This window comes from Stegostoma tigrinum, chromosome 8, assembly GCF_030684315.1.
Source record: "Stegostoma tigrinum isolate sSteTig4 chromosome 8, sSteTig4.hap1, whole genome shotgun sequence".
Lineage (NCBI taxonomy): Eukaryota > Metazoa > Chordata > Chondrichthyes > Orectolobiformes > Stegostomatidae > Stegostoma > Stegostoma tigrinum.
Genome location: NC_081361.1, coordinates 31,998,821 through 32,022,135, shown reverse-complemented (window position 1 = coordinate 32,022,135; position 23,315 = coordinate 31,998,821). Strand labels below are relative to the sequence as shown.

Below are 23,315 nucleotides of genomic sequence, written 5' to 3'. Positions count from 1 at the left end.
ATGTGACTTTGTCTTGGTGACAAAAACATTGCTGTTCAACTAACAATTATCTTAGACTTGATACACAAGCTTTCATGCATTATGTTTTACCTAAGATAACAAGGTGTAGAGCTGAATGAACACAGCAGGCCAAGCAGCATCAGAGGAGCAAGAAAGCTGACGTTTTGGGTCGAGACCCTTCTTCAGAAATGGGGGAGGGGAAGGGGGTTCTGAAATAAGTAGGGAGAGAGGGGGTGGCGGAGAGAAGATTGATAGAGGAGAAGATAGGTGGAGAGGAGACAGACAAGTAAAAGAGTTGGGGTTGGAACCATTAAAGTTTTGGGAGGGGATAGGTTGGTCCAGGGAGGGTGGACAGGTCAAGGAGGCAGGATGAGGTTAGTGAGTAGGAGATGGGGGTGGGGCTTGAGCTGGGAGGAATGGTTAGGGAGGCGGGGATGAGCTGGGCTGGTTTTGGGATGTGGTCGGAGGAGGAGAGATTTTGAAGCTTGTGAAGTCTGCATTGATACCCTTGGGCCACAGGGTTCCCAAGCGAAATATGAGATGCTATTCCTGCAGCCTTCGGGTGGCATCATTGTGTCAATGCAGGAGGTCCAGGATGGACATGTCGTCCAAGGAGTGGGAGGGAGAGTTGAAATGGCTCACGACTGGGAGGTGTAGTTGTTTGTTGCACACCGAGCGTAGGTGTTCCACAAAGCGGTCCAAGCCTCTGCTTGGTTTCCCCAATGTAGAGGAGGCCACAACGGGAACAGCGGATACAGTATGTGTGCAGACGTGCAGGTGAACATCTGTTTCGTGTAAAAGGTCTTCTTGGGACCTGGGATGGGGGTGAGGGGGAGGTGTAGGGGCAGGTGTAGCACTTGCTTATGTTTTATCTCCAATTTTTGCAAAAGGATATGCATTATAGAGTGTGTATGTAGTTTAAAAAGTGAATGTAAATTTGAAAATGTTTCTGCTATCCTAGTATTTAGTTGAGTTTACTTAAAATGTGAGTGTTGTGTTGCCAAAAACTGAAACATGATAATTATCCATTTAAATAAGGTATGACAAAGCTAATAATATGTGCTGCAATAGTGTAACTTTTTCACCATCCATCTGATGCCCTCTAACATTGCTAAAATCCGAGCAGTTTTAATAATTGTGGCCTTGTCATTTAAAACTGATTTGTGACACCTATATTATTTGAGGAAGTGGATGTTATTGCTTGGAAAAGGTTGTGACTTAGGTGGCCTGACTCAAGATGAGGTATTCACAAGTCAGGTATGGCACAGAGAAGTATGCAGAGTTCAGTTCTTTTTACACTTCCTTCATAAATGTGCACAAGCCTCAGAACTGCCTTCACTATGACACAAGTGTAATGCTTATCCACTTACCATCCTTTGGGATAGAATGTTAGTGGATGTTGCATTAGTGAAATTGTACTCACCCAATCTAACATCACATTATGCAACATTTTTGCACTGAATAGACAGAGGACAATGTTGTTCTGTAGGTCTGAGCTGAATTTGGCTCTATAATGAAATAATTCAAGCACCATTCAAGAGATAAAGTGAGAAGGATGTTTACTTCTTACTATACCTAGAAATACTCTACATTGTTGAACTTGTATCATTTCAGCTTGAGTCAGTGTATAGTGATAGTTCCACTGCTTTAATCAACACAAATATAGGGTCCTGTGGATTAATCCACAATGTAAGAATTCAATGATAAAGTGGCATCAAGAGCTATCCAAATACCTCAGTTGATAAATGTGCTCTATAATGTGGCAATTCGTAATATGTACTTCCAGATTATTGTAAACAAAGCCAACCTTCCAAGGTGATGGTGGGAGTTACTATAAATGTTAACAACTCTATCCTGAAAAGGGAAGAAAGAGTCAGATAAGCTTTCAGCACCCAGTGAAACATGCCTCTTTTGGACAATGGCTAAAGATTACATTGATCACTTAGATTGGAAAAAATAGCTTTTGAAGGCTAGGAACAAAATATGAATTGAAGTAGTACTTTTTTGGTTGCTCAGTGGTGACCAGTTGGTCACAGAACTTGGAGCCAGAATGTGGCATTTGTGCAACATATGCTCCACCCACATGTCACTTTAGATTGCAAGCTGAATCATAGTTGCATCATTGGACCTAATTTGCTTAAGAAGGTTACTCACTGGAACAACAAATACTTAGGTTAAGGCCTTTTCAAAAATATAGTACTAATTCATGTCTGAAGGATCAACCTCAGTTACCAGCTTAAGTCTGCCAACTCCATTTTGAGGCCATTATTGCCAGATTAACCCCAATGTCAATTTTTAATTTTTGTGATTTTTAGATATTCAATCACAAAGATTACATGGAATTGGAACAAAGAAATGTTTGTACTTGCATTGCATTTGGTGAAAACAGTAATAGTTATTTACTTGCTGTTTTCTTTTTACTTTACAGTCTTAAACCTGACCCTGATTGATTTGCCTGGTATCACTAAAGTACCCGTAGGAGATCAACCACCAGACATTGAATACCAAATCAGGGACATCATAATGCAATTCATCATTCGAGAAAATTGCCTAATTTTGGCAGTGACCCCAGCTAATACTGACTTGGCTAATTCAGATGCACTTAAACTGGCAAAAGATGTTGATCCTCAAGGTAAGGCTTCTTTATATAGATGCTTGCAGTTCCAGGGAAACCTTAGCTTTTTGGATAGGTTATTTGGTTTCTTTACAAAGAAGTAAATAACATATGTATTGAGGTGCTGACTGAGGGAACTTGTGTTTCTAAACGTTAAACACGCGAGTACTGCGGCAGGATTATGTATATCATTGGCAGCACATCTCTTGTCTCAATTATGTATATTTTGCATTTGCTGAGGCGGTCAATTAACTTGTATGTTCTGTTTACCAATATTTATAAGTTCAATGAATTGAGGAGGATGGGGCACCATATTCTGAAAGTGATCCCTTTTCATTGAAATGCTGTTGAAATAACTCAACTCTGAAATCCCCATGCTTCCAATCCAACATATCAAAGTCCAGATCTTCAAATAGTAAAGCCATGCGGATTGCAAACACGCAATGCAAGATTATGAGTGCCTCACAGTATAAGCTGAGCATTTTACTTGTGTGTTTTCTTGAAGACGGATGGAAAACAATTCCGATAGAACACTGGCTTGCAATTCAAATCTTTTTGTCATTCTTGAGTCCAGGGAGTTCATAGAGTCAGTTTGCTGTATGGCATCTGTTAAATATCTCAACACAATTACTAATCGCTATGTAGGAAATGGATTGATGCAACATTTGGTCCAATTTTCTCTGTTTTTAGGGAAGGGGTGATGCCTTGTCCTAATGGGGATTAAAAAAGTGGCCAAGAGCAAAAAATGTGGTCCAGTGTTCTGGAGTGTTGTGCACTTGTGTGGCAATATGTTGTGTCATCATGACCCCATTGATGATTTGGAATTTTGTGTGCCAAAAGTAGGAGAGTACATATTTTTCAGAACAGAGAAAACCTTAGCGTTCTGATCAAGAGTTTAACCCAACTCAAACTGTTAACTTTATTTCTGTCTCCACAGGTGCTGCCAAACCTGCTGAGGTTCTCCAACATTTTCTGTTCTTTTGTTTTAGGTTTCCAAACGTCACAGTATTTTGAGTTTGAGTACATACGTTAGGTTCTTTTATAAGTTTAATAAGCGTTAGTAATCATTTTTAAAATATTATCTCATGCTTTTTTAATGAAACATCTATCTTCATTACAGCACTGAAATGGACCAAAGTTGTACATAGGAATTATTTAAAGTAACTAGTTGATTTAACATATCACTAAGGTTTTTGAGTAGATTTGTAGCTCGCATTGTGGATGTTGTTGGTTGGATCGTTGAGCTGGTTTGTTGTTTAACAGACATTTCATTACCCTGCTGGGTAACATCATCAGTGCAGCCTCCAATGAAGCACTGTTGTGATTTCCTGCCTGGCATTTTAACTCTGGTGTCGTTGAGTTTGATTGACCATCAGCAAACACATAGAGAGAGACCTTATATCTACTCCACTGCAAAGAAAAACCAAAAGTGAGGTAATCAAACTCAATGGACCCCAGAGTTTAAATACCAGGCAGGAAGTCACAACAGCACTTCTTCGGAGGCTGCACTGATGATGTTGCCCAGCAGGGCAATAAAAATCTGAGGAACAACGAACCAGCTCAGTGAGCAAACCAACAACAATATTTTACCTATCGGTCACCCATCTTAAACAAAATAAAACTGTAATCTGCTAGCTGACAAGTATACTTAGTAAAATTGCTGTTTTAAAAATTAGGTCTTTTTGTTTGACTAGGTTTGCGGACAATTGGTGTGATAACCAAGCTGGATCTAATGGATGATGGTACAGATGCCAGAGATGTATTGGAGAACAAGATTCTGCCTCTTCGCAGAGGTATCACGTATAACTGGCCCATTGTAATTGGTGTCCAAAGCAGTCTTTAGCAAATTAGCTTTCAAACCGTTGTCAGCCCATAACAACAACTCACTCGTTATTTTTCTTCTTTATTCTTTCATGGGATGTGGTTGCTGTAAGCGGCAATATTTGTTGATCGTCCATAAATGCCCTTGAAATGAATAGCTTGATAGGATGTTTCAGAGCACTGTTAAAAGTCAACCACATTTCTGGTGTCTGAAGTCACATGTAGGCCAGATGACCAGGTAAGGATGTTACATCTCCTTTCGGAAGGCATATGGATGAACTGGATGTATTTTTAGGACAATTGTTGGTAGTTTAATAGTCACCATTACTGACACAACATTCCAGATGAATTAATGGAATTTAAATTTCACAAGTTGCCACGGTGGAATTTGAATTTACATTCCCACAGCATTAGCTTAGGGTCTAGGCCCGAAACATCAGCTTTTGTGCTCCTAAGATGCTGCTTGGCCTGCTGCATTCATCCATCTTCACACTTGGTTATCTTGCATTGGCTTATTGGCCTGGATTGTCACAATGCCACCAACAAGCCCTCACATTGTCACAGGTTGCTTTGCTTTCAAACGTGGCTTTTTTAAAATTGAAGTTGAGTCGTGCCAGTCCCTGCCAATATTTGTAAATGTAAAACCAGAACAGCCTGGGATTTAGTAAAAATGTTACTATTTTTAACCTGATCGTGCTTTGTACAGTAGTCATCTTGCACTGCAGGCTGGTGAGGCATAGAATCATGCTTCTGTCTCTCAGTTAATGATTTAGCAGAGCAATCTTGGCTGTCCAGTAAATGTGAAGCTACAAAGTAACCAAGGCAAACATCTATGATTGTGTGACCCCTCAAGGAGGTGGTATCACTTTAACCCTGTTCTAAGATCAAGAGCTCTGGTCTTAATAACAAAGGTTACCTTGCAAAATTATGCAGAATCTGTAGAATTTGTTCAGTGGGATGTGGCAAAAATAATCAATTATTTATCAAACTAGTCAGAAGAGACATTCTTGGGAATTGAGACTTGCATGTATCTCAATGTTCATCTTAGTAAGCTGCTGTTCTGCTTTTCACTTGTTAAAGTTAACAAAGTGATACAGATAATCTAGACATATGAGTTCAAAACTCATCATGGCACCTTCCAGTCGCAAACCATTTCAACTCCCCCTCCCACTCCCTGAGTGACATTTTCATCCTGGGCCTCTTCCGTGTCACACTGATGCCGCCTAGAAACTGGAGGAGCAGACCTCATATTCTGCATCGGGACCCTACAGCCCAATGGCCTAAATGTGGACTTTATCAGTTTCAGGATCTCCCTACCCCCCAACCTCATCCCATGACTAACCCTCCCTCTCATCCTCGCCACCTTGACCTGACACAATCTGCCCGTCTTCTCTCTTACCTATCTGCTCCTCCCACCTCACTGACCAATTTCCACCACTCCTACCTGCACTTACCTATCACCATCCTATCTACCTTCCCCAGTCCCACTCCTCCTCTCTATTTATTTCTACCTTCCTTTCACCCATTTCTGAGGAAGGGTCCTGACCCGAAACATCAACTTTCCTGCCTCTCTGATGCTGCCTGGTCTGCTGTGTTCCTCCAGCTCCACACTCTGTTATCTCTGACTCCGTGAACTGCAGTTCTTGCTATCTCTGATGGTGATTATTAATTTGTTGTCAGTTTATTGAAGCAAATATTTAAAAAGTTGGTAAAAGTGATCACAATTGCCATTTAAAACCCAAATGGTTTACTAAGGTCTCTATAGGGGCAGTATGGTAGCTCAGTGGTTAGCACTGCTGCCTCAGTGACAGGGACCCGGGTTCAATTCCACCCTTGGGTGACTGCTTTTGTGCAGTTTACACATTCTCCCCGATTCTACATGGGTTTCCTCTGGGTACTCCAGTTTCTTCCCACAGTCCAAAGATGTGCAGATTAGGTGGATTGGCTATGCTAAATTGCCTGCAGTGTTCAGGGGTCTGTAGATTAGGTGGGCTATAGGGGGATGGGTCTGGGTGGGATGCTCCAAGGATCGGTGTGGACTTGTTGGGCCGAAGAGCCTGTTTCCACACTGTAGGGATTCCGTGAATCCCATGTCACTCCAGTCCCATGTCGATTTATTTCACTCTTAACTACATTCCGAAATATCCTAAAAAGACATTCAGTTGTCTTCACCACCACCTTCTCAGGGGCAACTAGGAGGTCAATGCTGGGCTTGCTATCAAAACCTATATGCCAAGTATGAAGAAATAAAATCATGAACCTTCTATTTCTGTTTTCTTGGCTGCTAGGATATATTGGTGTTGTCAACAGAAGTCAGAAGGACATTGAAGGGAAAAAGGACATTAAAACAGCACTTGCAGCAGAAAGAAAATTTTTTCTTTCTCAGCCAGCATATAGACACATGGCAGAACGTATGGGAACACCACACCTCCAGAGGCTGCTTAATGAGGTGAGAGGATAGAATGGAACACTGCATAGTTTTTAATGTGATTATTTATGTTTTTGTTTAATTGTCCGAGGTAAAATTTGCAGAGGCATTCTACTGTGCATAGCTAATATATTACCTTAATAGGTAAGGCAGGTTTGTCAGTCCCCTGGTTGGTGTTGCTCAAGCTGAATTTCGTTAAAATAGATGCTTTTCTAAAATTTCAACAGATCAACAATAGGTTCAATTGCACTTTCATTTTCAGCTACTTATCAAATATCAAGTAACTTAGTCGGGAGTGTCGTGAAAAACTCCTCAGTTGTCTGTTGAATGCAGCTTCAACAACATTCGTGATGCTTGACACCACCCAGGACAAAGCAGGCCACTTAATTGGCACAATATATTTAGTCACAAGCATTCTAATGTCTACTATCTATGATCAGGTGGAGCAGTGGGTACCATTTACAAGATACACTGCAGAAATTCACCAACACTCCTAAGACAGTGTCTGTCAAACTCATGACCAGGGCAGCAGATGCTTGGGAACACCACCACCTTCAGATTCTCCTCTAAGCCAGTCAGTGTCCTGAGTTGGAAAGATATCGCTGTTCATTCACTGTTGCTAGGTCAAAATCTGGAATTCTCTCCCCAGTGACGTTGTGAGTCTACCTACAGTACGTGGACTGCAGTGATGCAGGAAAGCAGCTCACCACCACCTTCTCAAGGGCAACTAAGGGCGGGCAATAAATGCCTAGCCCAGGCAGCATTGCCACATCCCATGACTGAATAAAAAAGCATTTAAAATGTTCTGTGAATGATATAGTACAACTCATTTGAAATTGTCTGTTTTGAATGGATTGAGAAATCCATTTATTTACCAGAATGTAGCTTGTGCTTCAATATTAGCTTTGTTTCTTTTTCTTTAGCAACTAACTAACCACATTCGGGAAACACTTCCAGCATTGCGCAACAAGCTTCAGAGGCAGCTGTTATCTTTAGAAAAAGAAGTAGAGGAATATAAGGACTGCCGACCTGATGACCCTGCCATAACAACCAAAGCTCTCTTGCTGTATGTTAATTATGCATGATTGATTATGAAAGTGATTTGCTTAACAGATAATATGAACTGTAGTGATTCCTTAATGGAGTTGCATGGGTTCCGTTTACTTGAAGATCTCTTGTGGATTTAACCACTGCTGAAATTATTACATATGGTACAAAGTAATTTCCAGACAGATCCTTGACTTAGGGTGCTGCAGTGTGGAATGATAGTGGCCTCTGGTCACGTGATAATGTCTTGGCCCATCTACAAATTGAGTGCTCAAAGCCACACTGCTTTTAAAGTGAGATTACAACAGGGATTTCTTGAACTTGGAGTGAGAATTGTTTATGGTTCTTAGTCCTAAGTGGCTGAACTTTAATTTTATAATAAGCCACTTTGCTGCAATGACTGTATGTTAGAAACAGTTTTGTATATCTACGCTAGCAAATGCATTTATCATTCAAAAGAAAGTGGTCATTTGGCCTGTTGTGTCTGCACTGGCTTTCCAAATGTGCATTATGTCCCAGTGCGATGCTCCTGCCCTTTTCTGTAACTTTGCCCATTGTTTCTATTTGAATAATCATTCAGTGGTCTCTTAAACGCCTCAATGGAATCTGCCTTTACCACATGTCCAGATGCAAGCCACTCATTGTGTAAAAAAGTTTTTTGTCAGATTTGTGACTTTTACGAACAACTTTATGTTTGCGCCCCTTGATTCTTGACTCTTTAGTGAGTGAGAACTGTTTCTCGTGGATTATTCTATCCAAACCCTTCATGATTTTCAAAACTTATTTTTTAAAAAGAATCCCTACAGTGTGGAAACAGGCCACTTGGATCAACAAGTGCACACTGACCCACTGAAGAGTGTCCTATCCAAACCCATTCCCCCACTATCCTATATTTTCCATGGCTAACACACCTAACTTACACGTCTCTGGACACTGTGGAGCTACGTAGCACAGTCAGTCTACCTAACATGCTCATCTTTGGATTGTGGGAGGAAACAGGAAAACCCAGAGGAAACCCATGCAGACACATGGAGAATGTGCAAACTCTGCACAGTCACCTGCAGGTGGAATTGAACCCAGGTCCCTGGGGCTGTGAAACAGCAGTGCTAACCACTGACCCACCATGCCACAGCAATAGAAAGCATACTTCTATCAGACTTCTATCAGATCTCTTCTTCCCCTTCTCTCCAAGGAGAACAGACCAACCTTGCTAGTTCAGCCGCATAACTGAAGTCTTTGAACTCTGTGCTTTTGCATTCTGTGTCCCATTAATAAAGCCCAGAGTATGGTATGCTTTATTAATTGCTATCTCCAACTGTCCTGCCACCTCATACACACCCAGTTCCCTCTGCTCCTGAACCCTTAAGACCTATACCAATTAATATTTTCTGTCCATGATCTTTCTATCAACGTGTCACCTCACTCAACTCTGTACTGAAATTTACCTGTCACCTGTTTGCCTACTCCACCAACTTATCTTGTCCTTATGCGTTCCTACTCTATCCTCTGTATAGTTTACACTGCTTCTGAGTATCTTATCACCCATTAACTTTGAAATTGTTCCCAAACACCATATGGGGAGGCAATGGCCTAGTGGTATTATCACTGTACTGTTAATCCAGAGACCCAGATAATGTTCTGGGGACCCATGTTTGAATTATGCCATGGCACATGGTGAAATTTGAATTCAACAAAAAAAATCTGGGATGAATAATCTAATGATGACCATGAATCCATTGTTGATTGTCAGGAAAAGTCCATCTGGTTCATTAATATCCTTTAGGGAAGGAAACTGCCATCGTTACCTGGTCTGGCCTACATGTGACTCCAGACCCACCACAATGTGGTTGAGTCTAAACTGCCCTCTGGGCAATTAGGAATGAGCAATAAATGTTGCCCTAGCCAGCAACGTGCTCATCCCATTCATGAATAAAGGATCTAGATGATTTTCTTGGATACATGTATCTGGAAAAACAAGCGTCCCAATATTGCTCCTTGGGGACTTTGACTACAACCTTCCTCCTGTCAGAAAAATATTCATTAACCACTACTCTCCTTCCTATTACACACCCGATTTTTGTCCTTGTTTTCTCCTGTCCCTTTTATTCCATGAGCTATAAATTTTGTCACAGATCAGTCATGTGGCACTGTATCAGATGTATTTTGAAAATTCATGTACATCAATAACGTACCCTCACTCTTCAACCTTCAACCCAGTTAATAAAAATCAAGTTGATGTAATCTGATAGTGGTATGTTGTGATTATGTTCGATCTTTTAAACTGTAATCGTATTATGGATTTGCACTTTACTCACTGTTAAGCTAATAAATCTTTAATCTGGATGTAATACTGCAGATATAATATTCCAAATGGGGTCTGAACTAGGTCCCCTTTAACTTGAAATTTAAGCATCATCTCTTCATTTTTGTATTCCAGTTCCAAACACAGAATTCTGTCTGCCATAATTCTGCCCACTCAAATTTATAAGAATTCTTCTCTAAATTCCTTTGTCCACGTTGGTAATGGAAAACTCAATTTAAATACTGTTTTGACATTTAGTGTTAAGTCTTTAATTTGATAAGTTGAAATGTCATTTCTGTAACCTCTTCTACAAACCTGGTGCTGGTTAACATCATGGAATGAAGCTTTTTGTAGAATTACGATGTGGTGGGCAATGATAAAATACAGTTTTAAACATATATATTATCCATAAAAAGAATATTATACATTCAGAAAACACCTTTTGAAAATTATAAATTTTCTTAATGGTATTAGGTCTAGCAAGTTGGGCTCAGGTATCCCAAATCTGGTCCATGTGCTGTAACTTCAAACCAATCTGAAACTCTCTTGAGTCACCCAGTGAACCCTAAATATCCCACACCAAGTTTGAGCATGAGTGCTTCTTGATTTTTCTGAGTTGTTTGTGGAGTGTCAAGGATCCATCCGTGATCATATTCTGTTTCTTAGTTACATCATGTATCTTGAGAACAACACCGGAAAACATACTGTCAGATTCCACATGCACCCTGATGGCATTCAACTCTACCTCACCACCTCACCACCAACCCCGGCACTCTCTCTGATTTCTTGCAGAACTTGTCTGACATCTTATACTGGATAATCAGAAACCTTGTGCTATAAAATATAGTGTTTGATCCCCTCCACAAATTCTGTTCCCATAGCACTGACTCTATCCATTTCAGTGGCCACTGTCTGAGGCCAAAAGCAAACAATTCACAAACCAGGCAGCCTAATTAAGCTTACGAGTTTCTGACTGTATAGCTATGCAATAATCAAGCCTGTTATGATATAGTACTATATTATTGCCCATCCTTGCCCCTGGCTCAGCGAGGCTGCTTCTGAAAAGCCATCCATAATGTTGTTATATCTGGACTTGATTTGTCCCTAAAATCTCATGGCTTGCCATCCAGCTTGTACATTCATAAACTTAAGCTGATCCAAATCTCTGTTTTCCTCATCCTAACTTTCACCAAATGTGTTCATCCATTATCTCTAGTCTTGCTGATTTACCAGTTTGCAACACATATATTTTAAAATTCATAGCATTGTTTTGAAATCCCTACAACCTGTTCTCTCACTGTTTACCATGTTTCCAAGTTTTGTGGCATCTCCATACTGAAAAATTATGCACTGTTTTTCTTGCCTTGCCTTGACCTCTAAGTTTTAACATTCGTGTTAATTTTGCAAATAAAAGGTTTTTCTCTGAAGTACAATCGTCTGATCAATATAATTCCCTTTCACTTTCAATCAGGCATATTTTTATCGTCATAGGCTTATACAGTATGGAAACAGTCCAACTCATCCATGCTGACCAGATATACTAAATTAATCTAGTCTCATTTGCCAGCATTAAGCCCATATGCCTCTAAACTCTTCCTATTCATGCATCCATGTTGTGGGACTATTGATTAGTACTTCCTTCTTTTGTATCCATGTCCCTTTTATTCCATTAATCTCATAGTGTTATGTTTTGTAGGAAAATCAGGGTAATTGATACATCTCAAAGTAGTATGCGGAAAAGCAGCTGTAATTGTAGAGTATGTTTCTTCTTTTACTTTCCAGCTACCGAGTAAAATTCACATCTGTCTTTTCATCAGATATGTCCATAAACCCCAGGCAGTTTCTCTGTCTCTGTAGATGAGGGACATACTCTGAGTTCCTGTGGTTAATGGCAGTATCCAGAATCTCTGTCTTGCGGAGGGAACTGCATATAAGGTCAGAATTGCAAGCAGCACAGGTTTTGTTACTTTACCCTGATATTTTTCAGCTTGTGTTAGAAATTCATTCATACAATGTCAATTTAGATTTTTACAAAGCCATGAAATGCAGTGGGTGGAAATGAAGAAATTTCAGCACCTTGGCATAGCTTCGAAAATGAAATGGAATTAAATTTTTTGAAATATTGTACTTCAGTACTTGGTATTTTGCAAAAGTAATACATGAGATTGTTGATCATTAGTGGCTATGTCAAAGCTTCTTAGAACATGTACCCGAAAACCACTGGATTATTCTTGCGCCGTTGCCTGTGAAAAATAAAGGAGCTACTGAAGTTTGACAACAGCACATAATAATGGAACAACACATTTCATGATTTTGTAGTCATTATCCTAGCAATTGAATAAATACAATTTACAGAGGGCTAACCTCCCAAGCTGTGAATTACCAACACGTTCAAACGAGGCCGACTCTGCGAACAATGTTATTGTTCAAAACTTAGAATAACCGGTCTTACACAAGGTAATGGTTCCAAAGAGGTTAATGTTCATGTTTGGTTGGTTTTACCCATTCTAAGATAATACGCACAATCATTGTTTGGAAACAAGGAGATAAAAAGATGTATCTGTACCAGCTCCCTGCTGTCTGAGCAATTCTACCTGACCAAATGTAGTGTGACTAATTGCTATCATGCAATAAGCTCTCCTTGTTATCGCAGAACAGTGTTGTTTCTGTAGATTATCTGTGGTGGTGTAACCACTAGACAGGGCCAAGACCAGGTAAGATTTGTGGCAGCAAAGTACCTCAAACAACTCTTAGGCTGTACCACATTCTTGTGAAGATGGCAAGTACCAAAAGAAGCCAGCATTTATAATCAGGGGAAAACGCCTCAACTGCATTTCAAATGAAGTTTGAATGAAAAGCATTTTTGCTGATAGCCTTAGCTACTTGTCAACGGTTGTCTTTCTCCATTCAGCTTTGTTTATTATGCCACGACAGTGGATATGAGACTTTATTATGCAGCCTCAGGAATAGCATCTCTCTCTCTCTCCTTGTCAGCTCAGTGAAACTTCAAAACATGGCAGTCGACCTAGTTTCAGGTTGGCTGGCTTCCTATTAAGACGGAGCTTGCAGTTTTAAAATTACTAAAATAGCGTAACTTACCAAGGTCTGTTTTAAGCAGCACATGGTGCTGAACACAATCTTACTTCTATATAGGTCAATGAGTTTAATTTTGACTATGGGATTGCTGTTGAAGACAGGCCACATTGGCCTGCTCCAGTAAAGTCAGGGGATGATACTAACAACTTGCATTTAAATTTGCCATGTGAGTTTAAAGTGTTCTAATAGCCATCAAGGTACAGCCCATCACAGTTTCATCTTGAGAATGTTATCTTGATGAAATGCTGGCAGAAATCCATAAAAAGACACTTGGGAAGCATGATATTGAAGCAGTGGCTTGAATATTTCCTGACTGGTTTTTAATTGGGATATCAGTACACACGGGCAGATTGTATGCTTGTAAACTCTCCCTTAATATTAAAATCAGAGGCTCAGCTTTTTTTAAGAATTCCTACAGTGTGGATGTTTCAAGTGGGCACCCAGTAATAGGGCTCAGTGGACTTATCATTGTGAATAATGGGGCTGTCGGCACCATTTTTATGCCTTTAATGACCAAGTGAAAATTGTTACTGATGCATGGAGTGGGAATTGGTTAGGAGTTGGAGAAGGGAAAGTTGTGTCAATGGAGGGGAAAATGGAATTGAGTCCTTGATTTATCCTTAATTACTGTGCATGTGAAAAAGATAACTATTAAGCATGTTTTTCCCCTTGATCAGGATGGTAAAGCAGTTTTCTATGGATTTTGACAAAAGAATCGAAGGATCGGGTGATCAGGTGGATACATTAGAATTATCTGGCGGAGCAAGAATCAACAAAGTTTTCCATGAGCGATTTCCTTTTGAACTCATAAAGGTATTACAGTTTCCAAAAACATTATGGGGTGGTGATGGCCAAGTGGTATTATCTCTGGACTGTTAATCTAAAGACCTAGATACTACTTTGGGAACCCAGGCTCAAATCCCACCACAGCAGATGGTGGTTGTTGCATTCAACCAAAAAAAGCCTGGAATTAAAAGTCTAATGATAATCATGAATCTATTGTTAGAAAAACCCATCTGGTTCACTAATGCAACTAAGGAATCAAGGGCTATGGAGAGAGTGCAGTGAAGTGGAGTTGAAATGCCCATCAGCCATGATTTAAATGGCGGAGTGGACTTGATGGGCCGAATAGCCTTACTTCCACTCCTATGTCTTATGGTCTTATGGCCCTTTGGGAAAGGAAACTGTCATCCTGACTTGGTCGTGCCTACATGTGACTCCAGACCCACAACAATGTGGTTGATTCTTAACTGGGCAACTTGGGATGGGCAATAAATGCTGGCCTAGCCAGTGATGGCCTCATCCTGTGAATGAATAAAAAAAACTTGAAAGCCATATCAGTAATAATAGATTAATAGATAGTAAGATATAATCAAATAATTAATAATATTAGTTAATGACGTTGAATTACATGCTTCTGTAACCATTTTAACTAATCGTATTAATTTTTTGGTGGAAAGCAATTCATAGAGCATGGTTATTTACTCTCAACTATATGGCATATGTTGTTCAGATCAGTTATACTTGCATCCTCCCCTAACAGCTTAAATCTAAAGTTAAGAAAGTTTAAGAAACATATATTCCAATAAGTTGGATAAAATATATAATAGTTCCCACATGTAAAATGAAACACTTGCAATATAACAAATTTTTAAAAAACACACTCGTTTTTGTTCGATTAAATTGTAACTTTGTTATGTCATGATTAATAATGTGGCAAACGTTCCAAAGTGTAATAATTATATTCATTGAAGAAGTTAAGTATATTTTTGTTTTATTTTCACTTCAATATTTTTGATTTATTGTTTCAAAGATCAGAACTAATGACCATGGCATGTGCATTTTTATAGCTTCCAAGCTCAAAATGAAGAGACCGCAACTTTACTTCCTTTTCATTTGGTAAGATGTCTTCTAATGTCACTGTTTCTCAATCTCTGATGTGGAATTCTATATTATTTCAATTTTGTAGATGGAATTTGACGAAAAGGAACTACGGAGAGAAATTAGCTATGCTATTAAGAACATCCACGGTATCAGGCAAGTTAATTTTGAGGAATGTTATTGAACATGTTCCAAAAACATTGTATTTTAACTGATTAAACAGAAGAAAATATACTTGCTCCACAAATATCCTGTTATTTTTAATCCTATGTTCTAAATCTGTAGTAACCTAGAAAAATAATACTAGTAATATTGATCTGGTAAAGAAGTCCACGCTTTCTTTGCTTGTATTCTTTACAGCTTTTACAATTAACATTGGAACACAAAGGCAAGATAAGTATTATATGAGAAACATTACTTTGGAAGAAACATCTCAGGTTGCATGCTAAAATAACATAGTACATTGCAGGACAGAAATAGGGCATTCAGCCCAGTAGTTCTCTGCTGATATTTATGCTTCACATCAACCACTTTTTCTTTTATGTGTAATCCTGTCCTTTTATTCATTTCTGTCGTATGCTTACATCAGCTCATGTCAGCTACGCCCTGTGGTAGTGTATTCTACATTCTAACCACTCTGAGTAAAGAGGTTGCTGCTTAATTCCCTATTAGATTTATAAATGACCATCTTATGTTTATAGCAGAAGTTCCGGTTGTTCCTGCTTATGACGTTACTCTACTTTTATTCTATTAAATCATTTCATAATTTTAAAAACCTCAATGAGCCCACCCCCGGCCTTCTGCTTTCCTGAGAAACGATGACCATGTTTATTCAATCTTTTTCCAGGCAGTTAAAACCTTTTAGTTCTTGTCTAAATCCAGTAAATTGTTTTTGTAAACAAAAACAGAAATTGCTGGAAAAGCTCAGCCAGTCAGACAGTGTCTGTGGAGAGAAATCAGAGTTGACTTTTCAGGTTCAGTGGCCCCTCCTCTTTTTTTGCACCTTCTCGTGTGGCACAATATCCTTTTTATATTTAGATATCTGAACTGTCCACTGTATTTCATGTGTAACCTAATCCAGATTCTATACAAGCTTAACAGAACTTCTCAATTTCATCCTTCCAGAAATTCAGCTCCAAATAACCTGTGTTTCTGCTCTCATTGATCTAGAGCCCAGCTCTCTCTCTTTCTCTGCCCCAAAAGCTAATGCTGCAAAATTCAGTCAGGCATGTAAGTCAAGATGGGGATTGTGATGAGCTAATCACTTACACCCATTCCTTCCAAACTAAACAGCACCCAAACTTAATGCTGCTTGCACATATAACCATGATTGTATCATGCAGTCAGTGCTGGTTGTGCTATTGACTGTGCATACTGGAGAAGGACTTGCAAAATCTTGGATCTCTGGGCGACTGGTCCAATGCCGTGATGAAAAGTGGTGCTTCCTCTGGAGTGGTTCAAAACATAGAAGTGCTGCTTCACCAACATGATTATGAGCTCATTGCATTTATGTGGCAGCCAGTTTCTTGTCATATGCATGCTGCCCTCATGTACTTGCATTGTGCACTGTGACCAAAAGCCAGGTCGTCAGTGCATAGCTCCTGTTATCTAACTTTTTTTTTCTTTCTTGGGCCATCAGAGCTGAAGTGAAGGGATGAAGAGTCATCTAGACTGGAAAAAGTTAGCTTGGTCTCTCTCCATAGATGCTGCCTGACCCGTTGTGATCTCCAGCATTTGTTGTCCTCTTTTCTTTCTCCCGGTATCTGAAATGCTGATGCAGCATCAGGCTGGTGCAGAATAAAGACATTATGATTGCTGCCAAATTACTGGGCATTGCCCTTCATGATCATGCACAAACTGGACATTGTGGGATTGAAGACCTTTGAGGTTGCACTTCATTTCTGAACTTACCTCTGTACCTGCACAGATACATGTGCAGACTCAATGAAACTCCTGTGTCATGGGAAAGTCTGTTACCCTGATAAAGTCAAATGATTGCTCTACCTGTTTCTCTCTGAAAGGAGAAAGTGCAATGCATTTTCCTTTGCTTTGCAGATGCAAGTTACACATGAGTGAACAGCAAACTGCCAAATTTTGGAGATGCTTCTGTTATAGTGTAAAAGGAGCCCAATATGGAGGTGTTAACTTAATGTGCACTGACGATGACATCTTTGCTCAGTTTTCAGATAGCAGTTTTAATGACTACCTCAGAGGCTAGATGAGAGTAGAAACAGTAATGCCTGTGACTGGAAGCAAGCATTTTCTACGTTACCACCAGTGGAGTGAAGACCAAGGCATCATTACGTGCTACAGCACTGATTTAAAGGAACTATATAAACCTCTAATTTTCTAACTCTGCAACCAGAAGCAGAAGTCAGTTAGCAATTAACTTGAAAATTGTTGCTAATCCCTTTTAATAATGTGGAGGAATGCCCTTTGTTATACATTAGAAGGTGACTGTATTTAAATAGAGCCTGAGTGCACACTTTTAGTATGAGCTTTATTGTAGTTAACCACACTCCATAAAATGCCGCTGCATTGATTAGTAGAAATGACAATGATTCATAAACACAGACTGGGCGATTGCTTTGCAACACACCTCTGCCCTGTGTGTGGGAATGACCCTGACTTCCCAGTTGCTTGCCATTTCAATAAACCATCTTGCTGTCATGCTAAAATTTCTGTCCTGAGCCTATTGCAATGTTCTAATGAAGCACAACACAAGCTCAAGGAGCTGCACTTCATTTTCTATTTAGGCACTTTACAGCCTCATGGTCTCAATACTGAATTCAATACTTTCAGACACTGACCACATTACATCTGTTCTCTATTTTTCTGGCTTTGTCCCTCTCTCACCCCATCCCCATAGCCTTGTCTGCTTTGTGTCTTTTTTACTTTGCGCTTCGAACAGACAATCAATTCTCTCCCTTTCACACTCTAATTTACACCCCTTTTTAAACTTTCTCCACTGTTAATAACGTCTTTGTTTCTTGCAGTGCTCTTTGTCTCTGTCAAAATTATTTTGAAAATTTCTGAAACCTTTCAGTTCTGAACAAGAGTCATACTGGTCTTGAAATGTGAACTGTGTTTCCCTCTCCACAGATGCTGCTGGACCTGCTGAGTTTCTCCATCATTCTGTGTTTGTTTCAGATTGCCTGCATCTGCAGGATTTTGACTTTAATCTTTAACATCGTCTGTTCCCCTATTCAATTAGGTTTCAGGCATTCCTTCAGACATTGCTCGATAAGTGTTGAATATTGTACGATGCAGGGAGTGATGATTTCTGGTTCTGCATATTTCCAGGATACTGTTCCAGTGTCTCACTGATGAGCTACTTCAACAATCACCTAGTGTTGTCCTTACCTGTGGTGCAAAATGCTCTTTTAAACCCAAAGTGGCAATCAAGCCATTGATAATGCACGTGCTGCACAACCGAATTTTGCAGAATTATTTTATGAGAAGGTTTTGGTTTCCTCATTATCTCTACCAATCTCACCACCTGTCTTAGGTAATGGTGTGTCTCATTGTTATCAGACAAGCATATGATGAATTGAAATATTTACAATTCTGTAACTCTTCTGTGAATTGTATTCCAGAATTAAGATATTTAATATTAGAATGTAATTTCATAATTACAGACTGTTGCTTTCTGTAACAAAAGTCTTCTGTTTTAAAAAAGTTCACACATAGTTCCTTCTTTGCTCATGATTGAAATGACCATGAATTATCCAACATGGGAAAACAACTACTGAAAAGAATTAAATGATTAAATTAATTCCAATGCTGGTATGTTCACTGCTTTCTCATTGTTTTGGCTAAAATAGTTTAAAAACAAATCCTTTCATGTGGTTATCCTTTTGACCCAGTCTTTTTTATGAGTGATGGAGATGTTATTTGAAAAAAAAGACATGCTATAAACCCAGGTGATTGATTGGAACAGCGTCAGTAATGAGAAATTATCCAAAGGCTTGCTTGCTGCAGTGACTTTCTTTACATTTTATAATTATTAATTTTAAGTGCGCTACACAGAATTATTTTCCAGTTCAACAGAACTGATTGCAGTGTATTATTTTACTTCTGTAATTTTGGAATAAAAGGTCTACTAAGTCCTAATTTAAGTAGGAACACTGTTCACATTTGAATCATTTTTTTTGTAATCAGTTTCCAGTGTTTATTCATAGCTTTCAAATGCGCAGGTAATCATGAACCTGTCTTGTCAGATTGAGAAAAATCAAACATGTTCTCTGGAGGTAAAACAGTTATATAATGTTTGCTGCAACAAAGATGTCTAATTTCATGATTCACCTGTTTTAAGAGTATAGATTTTGATTTTCAGTTTGAAATGTTAAATGCAAGACAATCTGGTAATGAACTAGTAACCTGATCTAGTGTGATTGCCACTCAAAAAGTGCCCTATGCTTATTTAATAAGGTCACAGCTGGAAGTGGAAAAATACAATGCAGTGGGACACCATTATTTAAGTTTATTGGTGGAGATGATAGTTGTCTTTATTAGAGATATAAATTATTCATGTGAATTCCAGAAACAAAAGGATTTATTGAAGGAGAGGTAACTTTGCTTACATCTCCATCTGGTGCATTCTAGATGTGCATGTTGCCTTGGGATACATTACAGGGAGGTTTTATCTGTCGATTTTATCTGTGTGATTTGTCACAGAAACAGGTGTTTAGAATATAGGAGCACCTTGAAGAAACAAAAGAAGAATTTGTCAGAAATTGTAGGCCAGTAGCAAAGAGCAGTTTGAAACCAGAGATGTTTTCTAGTCATTGAGCAAGAAAGCGTTGAGACCCCTGCTACAGTTGGAGTGTCCACAATCATGAAATGCTTAAGCTGAGGTGGAGGGTCAGTTGGATGCTAGTGAAAGGATCTCAAGAAATCCTATACCTCAGAGAACCGTAGGAATGCTGAGGCAATTCAAAACGAATAGCTGGGAGCTGTTGTTGGGTCTTAGAAGAATTGAGGGAGCCTCAAAGATCTTGTGATGTATACGGGAGAACTTGAGTGGAAATGGAAGTAGAACCAGGAATGTCCTTTTGAGACCAGTGTTTATAAAATATTGTGTTAATTCAGTCACCCTTACTTTTCTTGTGCAGTAAAAGGATTTGGTTAAAATATTGTGGTATGTTTCTTTAATTTAATCACTGGAAGTTTGAATTTCATTTTAAAAGTTACTGATCTTCTATAAGATCATAACAAATGCAGTCAGGTATATTAAGATTTTTATCACAATTATATTATGTGTCTGATATTTGAACTTTTTGTTTAGGTCTGACTTTATTTAGCTTGGCTTACCCATTTTGAGGGTTTAATTTTCTCTTACAGTTATTCTGCTTTGTCTCAGTGTTGTAAGAGTTACATACTACAAATAATAATTTCAAGGATTGCTTTGGAAGTATGCACGTTTTATTAGATGATTAATGTGCAATGTCATTTTTAGTGCCGTTTGTGTCAAGATTGATATTTGTGTTTGTCTTCATTATTTACAGACCAGGTTTATTTACCCCTGACATGGCCTTTGAAACGATTGTGAAGAAACAGATTGTGAAACTCAAGGAGCCTTGCCTGAAGTGTGTGGATTTGGTTATCCAAGAATTAATACACACAGTTAGACAGTGTAGTTGTAAGGTAACAAAATTAAAATTGCACAACTTTGATTTTTCATTTTTTTATATTGTAAAAACAAATATTCTAACATTCAAAAAAATACATATCCTTATGTCCAGTAACGTTATACGAGAGTCGTAACTGCTCGTTGAGAGCTTGATGCAATCAAGAATACTTGATTGGGAAATAGAATATCAATTTTCTTGTATATTTAAATATCCAAGTTTACCAATCAGTGAATTTGCATTAATGCTAAATGTCAAAGTTCAATATTTTAAATTTGTGAGTTGTGTCACAACATCCAGATATTGTCTTGTGTTTTCTCTCACAGCCTAGCCATTGTATAATAACTCAATACAATTAAACTAAATTGAAGTAGTTATTTTTGAGAACAATGAGATTAATGCAAAGTTATGTTGAATGAAACTGTTTGCATTACACTACCTTCTTCCAAATTGAGAGTGTTCATTTTCTATCTCATGCTGTGAATCTTCCTACCCAATGCTATACTGTTTTTTGATCGTGTCACAGGACAAGTCATCAGACATCTTACTGGCAGAATACTTAGCATTCAGCTAATAATTATCTAAAGTTTTTGATTTCTATTTCATTATTAATATTGTGGACAGGTAGAATCTCATTTGACATTTGTTTGAAATACTTATTAGTCACAGGCACTGTAATTAAGTAATTAAATACAATCAATCATGCTCAACTGACACACACGCAAATCAAATTATTATTTGAGTTTTTCTAATGTTATTGTTCAGTACTATTAATGTTTGTCTTGTGTTTTCTTGTGGCTATCTGTGACCACCTCTAGTCTTTCAGATACTGTCAGTTTCATTGCTGTGCTAATAGGACTGATCTTTCCCACACTTATTCAGAAGTGTTAACAGTGAACCAAAGGTTGTCAAGTAAACTAATAGCCAGGCGACATTATTTTAGTTAATGATGTAACATTTTCATTGCATCTGTGGAAATTTCTTATTTCCAAACTTTAAGGTAAATGTGAAAGAAGATTTGTATGCCTTGTTGCAGGTTATATTTTTTGGGTAGTTTCTAAGGCGCTGAACATACCTTATATTATCTATGCAGGGCTATTCACTATCTGCGACTTCACTTAGAATTTAATGTTGTCTGCATTAGAAAAGTGCAAATCAAATTCATTGCTTCTACAGTCTATGAGCATAATAGTAGTTTTTCTGTGAGCGCTACCTTTCTGCATGCAGGATATCCACGAGGCTGCATGATGAAGCAAGGAAGCTGCCATCCTCTGTGCATGTATTGCATTTTGACCCAATATACAAGCAACTTTACAAAATACACTGCTTCTTTTGAAAGACCTACTAATCCTTCAAGTAAAAAAATATTAAAGATCAAAATTGTTATCTTTCAGTGAAGGTGCAGATTAGGTCATGCAATACTGAACAACTTCTTTCAATGCAAAAAACTTGTCTTGTGGCTTGTCGTCCTCTCAAATTATTTTGCAGAAAGCTATGACCCTAGGTACAAAATGTACATGCATTGCTTCTGAGGTTGTGAGAGTCGTGAGAGGGACAGAAAATTGTCCGTCCTCTGCACACTATTTTGTGTACTGCTGTACATTTTGGAAACGCACTTCTTTGGAGAGTTTTTGACCCCAGGAGGAAACCTGCTGAAGAGTGGGAAACATTGTGAAAAGTTTTGACACCTTCAAAGCAAAATCCAAAAGATCTGTAGATACTGTAAATCAGGCACAAAAACAAGATGCTGGAAAAGTTCAGCAGTCTGGCAGCATCTGTGAAGAAAAGTTGGAATTAACATTTCAGATCTGGTGACCCTTCCTCAGAACTCTTCAATTGTCAATGTTGCTTTATTGTAATGTGGATGTGTTTTAAATGCAGTGATTCTTACTGTACCTTTTTTTTCACCATTATGTGAGTTTTCTCATGTATTTTTGTGCCTTTTTGATTGACATAGGAGTGCCTTAAAACTGTCAGTTAAAAAGTTCTTTTGGCTTCTGCTGTCGTATTTTGTGCTGAGATTTCAGTTGACAGCTGTGATTGTTAACACTCTGCTTTGAAAGTTGAAAAAAATTTGTCTGCATTTGCTCCTCTTCATTGACCAATGGGCACTCTGCTTTGAAATGCCAATGGAGCACTATTCTATTCTGTCAGTTTCAGCCTCTATTATGACAGCTGTAACCATTGCTACTGCTGTTAGCTTCAACTCAGCAGATGAAGTATTGACACATGTAAGACGTTACAGCAAAGAATATGACTTGCACGTGACTTATTATTTGTTTCCAAATGTAGTAGGCTTTAAAGGATTACATTTTTTTACAAGAGAAGAATTTTTTTACTGCTGTCAATGATAGTATGGTTGAATTCAGGTTTTTATTGGTTTGGCAGAAGTTAAACTTCTTCAAATGATGTAAAATTAATTCACAAAGCTATCACATAGTTCCTGAGGAGCCTGCATGGTGAAGACTGTGTAAGTAACTATGGAGGCTACATTGT

General features: G+C 38.6%; 1 protein-coding gene across 1 annotated transcript in view; it reads left to right on the top strand.

Moving 5' to 3' along the window:
• The window catches only part of LOC125456426 (dynamin-3), a 232,545-nt gene that overhangs the window by 64,101 nt on the left and 145,129 nt on the right, over window positions 1-23,315 (top strand). Inside the window, exons 4-10 of the mRNA XM_048539519.1 lie at window positions 2,429-2,632; window positions 4,309-4,407; window positions 6,724-6,884; window positions 7,787-7,929; window positions 13,986-14,121; window positions 15,278-15,345; window positions 20,697-20,835. Coding sequence (XP_048395476.1) covers window positions 2,429-2,632; window positions 4,309-4,407; window positions 6,724-6,884; window positions 7,787-7,929; window positions 13,986-14,121; window positions 15,278-15,345; window positions 20,697-20,835 — 950 coding nt within the window. The remainder of the gene's footprint in view (window positions 1-2,428; window positions 2,633-4,308; window positions 4,408-6,723; window positions 6,885-7,786; window positions 7,930-13,985; window positions 14,122-15,277; window positions 15,346-20,696; window positions 20,836-23,315) is intronic.